General features: G+C 35.1%; 2 protein-coding genes across 2 annotated transcripts; one reads left to right on the top strand and one right to left on the bottom strand.

Annotated features, from left to right (window-relative positions):
• Positions 1–315: 315 nt before the first annotated feature.
• Positions 316–4,307, bottom strand: mpdu1b (mannose-P-dolichol utilization defect 1b). The gene is made up of 7 exons (XM_065248839.2): positions 4,159–4,307; positions 3,219–3,284; positions 2,984–3,116; positions 2,726–2,811; positions 2,504–2,622; positions 2,296–2,406; positions 316–2,167 (listed from the first exon to the last, which is right to left on the bottom strand). The coding sequence occupies exons 1-7, from the start codon at positions 4,280–4,282 to the stop codon at positions 2,045–2,047; spliced, it is 762 nt and encodes a 253-aa protein (XP_065104911.1). The 5' UTR covers positions 4,283–4,307; the 3' UTR covers positions 316–2,044.
• A 286-nt stretch (positions 4,308–4,593) lies between these two features.
• mblac1 (metallo-beta-lactamase domain containing 1) lies at positions 4,594–7,443 on the top strand. The gene is made up of 2 exons (XM_065248837.2): positions 4,594–5,103; positions 5,726–7,443. Exons 1-2 carry the CDS (start codon positions 4,699–4,701, stop codon positions 5,963–5,965), a joined length of 645 nt encoding a protein of 214 aa, XP_065104909.1. The 5' UTR covers positions 4,594–4,698; the 3' UTR covers positions 5,966–7,443.
• Positions 7,444–8,944: the final 1,501 nt, after the last annotated feature.

The raw sequence follows: 8,944 nt of genomic DNA, 5'->3' as shown, positions 1-8,944 counted from the left end.
CGCCTTTCTTCTTCTCACCCCCAAATTTGCTTCCCAAAGATAAGTAATGAAATTTATAAACAATTCTAACTGCCCTACTTTACCAATATTAACTTCTCATATTAAAAAACGGAGTCCCTTTTACATTTATTCTGGTTGTTAATATTTTGTTAATTTCTCAAGACTACCAGCAAACATATTCTTCTACAGTTGACACATAAAGTTGTTCAACTGACATGTCTCAAAAATGATTGCAAGGTGCATGTTAAAACATTAATGAATGGGCAAATTTATTGTTACCTCAAAATGAGGCAGAATAATCAATGTCTTTAATTTTATCGGATGTCAGAACAGGCAGAATTATACCAACTCCTATGTCTAAACACACATGAGGACTAAATACAGACAGTTTTTGACATATTATTTAGCTATTTCTTAATAAAAAAATCTAAATCTAGTTTGATAAAAGAAGTAATTTAAAGTTTTGTTCAAAATATTTTTACATCATGTCAATAGCATTAATGCAGCAACTACGTAATGCTATCATGTGCCCATCCCTGTAAAAAACAAGTTAATATTTTATTTTTGTTGTTTAAATTATGCTTCATAGTGTAAAAAACATTGTGTGAAAATATAACCTTAAAATAATAAATATTGATAGAGTAAGGAAATCTCAAAGACTGTGACTGAATCATAGTGAAATCAAACGTTGATGCTTATAAATCTCATTATTAGATTATGAGACTTTAAGCTGGATTTCACAGACAGTGTCACATATAGTAGATCAACAACAGTGAAACATACCATTTGTTTTAGCACTGACTCTTTGCCTCTCTCTGGTGGTATGAATAAGTATGACAATTGTAGCCTTGCATTATAGGTGACGACAGAGTTATAACTTAAAAAATAAACATAACATTCTATATTTCTGCAATCATTTGTGTCACCTTCTACAATAAATAAAAAATAGTAATGAGAACAAGGCAATTATCAAAAAGTAAGCTGCAACTTTGACATTTATACACCAATTTGTGAGATATTCACATAAAAAAAAAGAAGAAAATAAAGTCACTAATATATCATGTGCAATTTTTATCATTCAAACTTGCACTTAATGGTTGAATAATACAATCTTTGAAAAAAAAAGTGCTTTATATCATATTTTTTATAATGTACCTAGGTACATTGAATGACAATACAAGTCACTTTATATGACTCTAAACAATTATGTGACATTTAAAATTAAACAGAATACCCAGAAGACTCACTTAAGTCTCTGTGCAACCCATAAAGGTATGTTACCAGTTTTGCATAATTTGAAAGACCGTAAAATATGCTGTATGATTTGCTTTCACAAAAAGAAAAAACATAATGATCCACTACCTAAAGAGATAGCAGGTCCTTTCTGAGGTTCTATCAGGACTTTAATCAGCATGGGATGATGTTAATATTTATACGTATAGATTCTTTTAATCATCAATTTGTACTGTACAGAGACTGAATAAATAAGAGCTAAATTTACCAGTGAACAACTGTCTATCCAATCCGCTTTTAGCAGAGGTGAAGTGTTAACAAGCAAAAAACAATGAATTTTAGCAAATATGCAGTCAGGACATTACTGTGAGACAGAATGTCAAAAATAATGCATAATGATTGCTTTATTAAAACAACATGTAGATTGATTCTTTTAGGGTTGAAAGTAATAATACTTGTCCCCTTGTTGTTCCCCTACCTGAGCTTAGCTAATGGTCCAAGAAATCGCCTAATTCATAACCCACAACCACAACAACAAAGAGAGAATAAGAAAACGGCGTACTATTATAAAAGAAATTCCAGACCCTCCCCAAACAGTATAGTGGATTTTTGGTCCATTTTCAGGCAACTGGAATATGTGAAAGTGTGCATCTATTCAATATTTATAGTCGCACTGATATGACAAAAATAAATGCCATTTATAACCGATTAAGGGACATAGCTCAGTTTTACTCAAACTATCATTTTGATTGGGAGACATCTGATCCTTTCAGTTGTTTAATACTGAATTCCAAATCTGTCTTCCTTTCTTCTACTCGGCCTTCTTTTTAAGGGCAGATGTGCTGTTCCAATAGTAAAGAACCTGAGCTGCAATAACACCATTACAGAAAGAAGAGATGACATAAGTGACAGCCATGAGGAAATCTCCCGTTTCCTGTACAAAGACAAAAGACACATATTGTTAATATGGTCACTGCTCCACAGACCTACTTTTGTATAATATGCCAATGCAGGTCTTTTAGAACCTATGATAATATCTAAATATACAACTTGATTTCATACCTGCACTGTAGTGAATATACGTGCTAGAGAGCCTGCAAACAGTAGAAAGACTGAAATGGCTGACAGCTGTCCAGTGTGGCCATTTCTGTAGTTGGTACCAGCTTGAATTAACTAAAAAGAAAAAAAAGAGAAAGAACATCACATAATATATTTAGAATAAACTGGGCTAACTGTTGAACAGGGTTGTTTCTCATGGTTACATATTTACCCGTCCAATGATAATTGCTGGCATATTCGAGGCTTGCATGGTAGTGACTATGTCTCTGTGGGTCAAGGGAGAGATGAGGACTGCTAGCAGACAAGAATAGACGATCACAAACCCCAAACCTGCAAATGGGTGTAAAGCACAGTGCACCATGATGTATAAAACTATTCAGTCAAGAATCACAGAAACAGTAACGTTAAAGTATAACTGAAAGTGTCTTTTTACCTCTGAAGGTTTTTCCTGCATAGTGCTGAATGAGAAACCCGATAGTCACTGTCTGAAGCATAAGGAAAAGAGCCTCACCCCAGGAACTGTAAAATACAAAAACACAGAAATAAACACAACACTGGAATCACAATTTGTTGCAAATTTTATATTTATAAAAGGATTCAATAAAATGTCATGTAATGAGCTAAGAAACACACAGCAATGCCATTATACGTGAAACATACTAGGCCTGTGTGTCATTTTAAATGCATGTACCTGAAAGGAAAACTGTTGACTATACTATAGGCCATGGTGCTTGTGATCGCAAACAGCTCCAGTAGTATAGAGTTAAAACTCAGTCCCTCAGCACTTTTTGCACCAATCAGCTTGAGAATCTGAGGTAGTTTCACTATTAAGAAACATTCACGAAAATAGCAGTGTTAAAATGCTTTTGTATTGTGTGTGTGTGTGTGTGTGTGTGTTGTAAAGGTGATGACAGACTTTTCCTTACCTAATACAGAGCCAAGGATAATCCCAATGCCTAGGCCTTTGCTGATAATAATCTTTAGACATTCCACTGTAGTTAATAGAAAAATATAAGTAAAGGAAGTGAATTATATGAATTATATTCAAATACCTTTTTTTAAATGCCATTTAGAAGGGGTTGGGATGTAAAGAATGTAAAGTGAAATGTAAAAAAAGTCTTTAACACTTAAATAATAAAAAAAAACATACACTTGAATGACTGTATAAACACTTGCATACAAATTTGTCATGATAAACTGAGATGGTCATACCAAAGACCCCATTCCTAACAGATTTACGGAAACTCCCGATCATTAACGAACACAGGACAGACGCATCCAGTAAGATTTTGCCATGTGTATGTTGCTGTAGTTCCGCCTCCTAACTTCAAACAAGTGTAATAAAGCAGTGAAGCTGTTGACTTTACTGACTTCAACGAGTATTCATTTGATAAATAAAACTTGTAAACATATAATAGCTCAAATCGCACAATATCTACGTTTAATCTTTGCTGCATAATAGATGTTTATTCATGATTATTTGTTTCGTTATTTTAAAGTGCCTCATGTGCAGTTTATTTAGACTTGTCCATGATCACAAGACCTTATAAGATATGATTAATGTGGTTAAAAACGAAAGTTGCTAAAAGGAGAGAAATGCATGCTGTCATATAATTGTTTGCAGTAACTGTTAACGCCAAATAGGAAGTGTATAGCCATATAACGTTATGTTGTAAACTGCAAACTCGCTGTATTCTTTCTTTATTTATTTATTGGTTTGTTTGTTTTAGGTTTATATTGATGTCTTGTTGTAAATGTATATGTTTTGTTTCCTTGCAAAAAAATAAGAAACCCCAACTAGGAAGCACTGAAATGTCCTTCATTCATGTGTAAAGTTGCCCTTAAACTAGTGGCATTAAGTCTTACCGTGCAGAAGATTGAACTGTAAAAAAAATTCGTCAAAGCATTTTTCTGGCATTAAATAATTAACCAGTACATCTTTGAAAGGATCCATGAATGATGTTTGCGAAGGTGCCTCTGATGCCGCCATGATGCTAATGGTAAACCGTGACGTCACGCAACATCGTCCGTCAGTGTAATTCTTCCCCTTTTTAGTAAAAGCCACATATCACACAAACGTGACTTGTGTTTCGCCACTTATTCGCTTAAATATTTATACATATGCTGTATTTGTATGTCTGCACTGGATATTTCAAGTTTCAGCGTACTTGAGAATATAAAGCTCTTTCTAATATCTTAGGTTGATGGGTTCCCTTTCTCACCAGATGGTGGTGCAATTGTTTAATAATGCGGATAAAGCGAGAAAGCGAAACGCCGAAATTATATTTGTCTTCAGTGACTTTCCGTAGCTGACGAAGTCCGGTTGAAAATGAAACCTTGAATGTGTTACATGTTTTGTTTATCTTAAGTACAATTTAGCGCTTACTTTATGAACACAACATTCAAATGGATAAGCATTGCTCAATAAGAAAAAGTGAATCTGACATCATTTCCGAAATTCCAGGACAACCGTACTGCATTTCAGTATTGAAAGAGGGATACTGTAGAGCTGAAACAGACGGCTCGTTTAAAGCTGACGGTACCATCACGTTAATAACAGGGCCACAAACTATTCTAGTAGACACCGGGGGCCCGTGGGATCGAGAATTTCTCGTCGTAAAACTTAAGGAGAAAGGTTTAACACCAGGCTCTGTGGCTGTAGTTGTCGGGACTCATGGTCACTCTGACCACGTGGGAAACTTGGGTTTGTTTCCACACGCCAAAATAATCGTGGGATGTGACATAAGCGTGGGTGATCGATATCTGCCAAATCAACTAGCTGAGGGACAACCATACCCTATTGATGACTGTGTAAGTTTTAAATCATACAAGTATGTAGGGCTGTGCAAAAAATCGACTGCGATTATCATGCGCGTGTCATCAGTAAAGCCGGTTCCGTGATTAGTATTAAATCGCCATCAGCTGCTTTCAGATGGAGCGGCATTTATTAAACAGACCCGTAGTTCACCGAGAAGCTAGGCAAAATCGCATAGAAAATCGGAATCGATTTTCCTCGATTATGAACCCGATTTTGCCTAGCTTCTCGGTGAACTACGGGTCTGTTTAATAAATGCCGCTCCATCTGAAAGCAGCTGATGGCGATTTAATACTAATCACGGAACCGGCTTTACTGATGACACGCGCATGATAATCGCAGTCGATTTTTTGCACAGCCCTACAAGTATGTAAACAGGCTTATTATACAGGGCATCACTGGTTGTTACTTCCAGTGAACATTTATTGATACTTCGTATGAAACCCATACATGTATAAAACTCACAATGCAGGTTATAGCTAATGTATGTTGAAATAGGAAAATAAACAATAAAAAAAACTAAATATAATAGTCACTGGTCAAATATGTATAGCAATGTATTTGTTGTTGTTGCTGTTTTTGAAAGACACTAATTCTGCATTGCACTTCATCCACAAGGTATCAATCATTCCCACTCCTGGACACACAGGCAGAGATGTCAGTGTCTTAGTGAAAGGAACCTTACAAGGTACGGTCCTTGTTGCAGGGGACTTGTTTGAACGCTGCCATGATGAGGACTCCTGGAGGGAGCTGAGTGAGAACCCCCAGGTACAAGAGATCAACCGAGAGTTGGCATTAAAGACTGCTGATGTCATCATTCCTGGACATGGGCCATTGTTTCGCGTGCACAGAGAATGATGACATTTGTCAAGGGTAGCTGGAGCTATGATGAAACCTCACCACATGACAAAGCACTGTATTATGCTTTTTACTGTTTACTATAGGAAACTGTAGTAATTCAAAGCAAATGCATGCAGTAAATGCATCGTAAATATAGCGTATTTTGTATGGAGTATTTTTATGTGGGTGACCTAGAAGAATTTATGAATGCATTTTCATCACTGTGATGGAAATTTTGTCAGGTTCTTAAAAATTAAAAAGTATTAAAAGTAAAAAATGTATTAGAGTCAAATCAGAGAAAACTAAAATCTCTGTCATCTGAACTTTATAACTTTATATGTGTCACTGTATGAATAATAAATAAATTAAGGTAAAAATTATGTTCATATGTTTTCTTATTAATATGGTCATTTATATAGTTTATTGTGGCCATTAAATTTTTAATTGTGGCTCTTATCGCAGTCTTTCAGTTTACAGGTATTGGCTAAGCAAGACAATTTATTAGTTTATTAGTTGTTTTATCAGATTTCGAACAAATAAGACAAATTGGTTATAAAACGTCAGATGTTATGACGCAGTCATTCTATGACCACCAAGTAAGGTCAAAGTTTTCTTTATATGCTTTTTTTTGTGGAGTTTTTAACACTTTAAAGGGGCCATGGCATGAAAATATTAGCAAAAATGCCACAGGTCATTGAAATTTAGCTCTACTTATGATGTCACAAGGAGATCTTATTATAATAATACCACCCCTTAATCTGCACAATCCAACCACAGCACTGGCATTTAGTGCAGACAGAAAGACAAAGAGAAAAAATTATTGACAGCACAATTGGGTTTGAATTGCATCAAACCACCATCATTGTGATCAGTGTTTGCACTTCATCCGTTCATTTGCATGTTAAAGGACACACCCAAAACGACTACTTTTGGCTCACACCTACAGTGGCAATGCTAACATTTTCATGCCATGGCCCCTTTAAGTTTTATATATTTATGTATTTTTATACTTGTGCACTTAACATTAAACTTTGACTTCAATAGCAATTAGATATATTAAAGATCCAAAAGATTGTGCGCCATTCAGCATGGAATTCAGTGAGCTTTTTACATTACATTACAATTCAATTCAAGTCCTCAATTTACATTGAATTTAGGGCTGGGCAATCGATTTTTCGATTAATTAAGGGTTTTTTACGTGGTTGATTAAAAATCGTTTCTTTAAGGCCACAAATCGATTTAAAAAAAAAAAGAAATAACCTGATCCTGTTTGATCAAGGAATGCGACTGTTTTGACTTTTTTCAGCATAAATTTTTCATCTTGCATCAAAATTGTATTGTATTTAACATAATTGTATGCATTTGAAAATTAGACATGGGTTCTGTTTTAATGTACCCAAGTGTACCTAAAATAATAAAGGGTAATATACAGGTTGGTGGCTCTTAATTTCTTTTTATTGATAATTACCCACTTCACTGTATTTTTTAAAATAAACAAAGTATTTGTATTAAAGGGGCGGTGAATTTGTCGATTTTATTGTTTTATACTGTTGCCTGATGTCTACTTCTGATGTCCGCGTGGTTTTTACATTCAAAAACATCAAAAACAATAAGTAATAGGCTATTTTGTAACATAGATTAGTGGCTGTCTGGAGAAATGGTTCGTTTGAAGGGGCGGGCCGCATTGAAGACCTGGACGTAAACACCCACTGCTATGATTGGACGGCTTCATTCCCCGTCATTACATGTGGGGAAATGTTTTAAAAACATTAATGTGATAAAAATAGCAGCCGAACACAAATATGTTTGAGCCACAAAAGATTCTGGGTGCTAAATATGATACGCATAAATGACAATACGTATATTAAAGTAGAAACAAAACTCGACGTGACTAAATTACCGTATACAACACAGTAAGCGCGCATCAGAATCTAAACTGCGGCTAATAAATCCTTATCAATAACTTTGTATAATTCGATTGTGCTTGTGAGGTTGCTTTTACATTCACGTAATGTTAAATACCACAGTTATATGATAAAAAATAAGCTTTGTTGAGTGTTTGACCTTTCAAACGTAACTCGCCTAAATTACCGTATACAACACAGTAAACGGGCATCAGAATCTAAACTGCGGCTGATAAATCCTTCTTTATAAATAACACTGTATATTTCTACCGTTAAATTACAGTCGTGTTGTTAAGTGGTGTATCTTTATTAATCGTTTAATGTTGTTAGTACATTAAAACAGTCAAACATACGTGTTTAGACACGGATGTTACAACAGACATATCAAGCGATCTCTTCTAACAAAGCAATAGTGAAACGCAGTAACTTAAATAAAGTAAAATGTCTTACTGTGTATAATGCTGTGTCATTGTTGTCAGATCCAATATAAGTGGTGCTTTTAATCACAGTCTCTCTGCAAATTCAGCATCGACTTCTTTCCAAATAAATCCGTGTACACAAAGTTAACAAACACTCCCCACACGAGCTGGAACTTCTTAAAAAGCAAACTTTTTCCAGGCATTTAATGTTATGTTCCAAATCTCCGAATTAAAGTATTTAGCTTCTGTGTTGTTCCCACGCGGTTCTTCCACAACCGAAAATGCGTTTCCAGTCTATCATAACAGATCACCGCGTCAAAATAAAAGTCTCTCAGAAAAAATGTATTTAAAAGTCATTTTGGTTACATTTGTCAATCTTTAAAGACATATTTACTTGTTGAGACACACGTGTGTCACGCAAAGCTGTGGGCGGGACTTCAAAAGTGGTCCTTGTATTTGGCTATGGGGCGGTGCTTCAATTCTACTTTGACGTCATAGATTTCCGAATTCCACACTGGCTTGTTTTACTGGCTTGGTGCCAAAAACGGTTATATTTCAGTAGCACGGACGTTTTCAGTTCTGAAACTTGCAGGATGTTGATTTAAGTATGATGACCTCTTATATAACAAATTATCAAGTTAAAATTGAGTATTTGATTCACCGCTCCTTTAAAT

The sequence above is a fragment of the Paramisgurnus dabryanus genome, chromosome 2 (genome assembly GCF_030506205.2).
Source record: "Paramisgurnus dabryanus chromosome 2, PD_genome_1.1, whole genome shotgun sequence".
NCBI lineage: Eukaryota > Metazoa > Chordata > Actinopteri > Cypriniformes > Cobitidae > Paramisgurnus > Paramisgurnus dabryanus.
The sequence above is the reverse complement of the archived record's forward strand: the minus strand, read 5'-3'. Positions and strand labels throughout refer to the sequence as shown.

Excerpts from the sequence above, each read along its gene's own strand:
- mpdu1b (XM_065248839.2), bottom strand. The coding sequence starts at position 4,282 with ATGGCGGCATCAGAGGCACCTTCGCAAACATCATTCATGGATCCTTTC. Across the intron at positions 3,285-4,158 it reads ACAGTTCAATCTTCTGCACG|TGGAATGTCTAAAGATTATT; the intron begins GTAAGACTTAAT and ends TATTAACTACAG. Across the intron at positions 2,407-2,503 it reads CAGCAATTATCATTGGACGG|TTAATTCAAGCTGGTACCAA; the intron begins GTAAATATGTAA and ends TTTTCTTTTTAG.
- mblac1 (XM_065248837.2), top strand. The coding sequence starts at position 4,699 with ATGGATAAGCATTGCTCAATAAGAAAAAGTGAATCTGACATCATTTCC. Across the intron at positions 5,104-5,725 it reads CATACCCTATTGATGACTGT|GTATCAATCATTCCCACTCC; the intron begins GTAAGTTTTAAA and ends TTCATCCACAAG.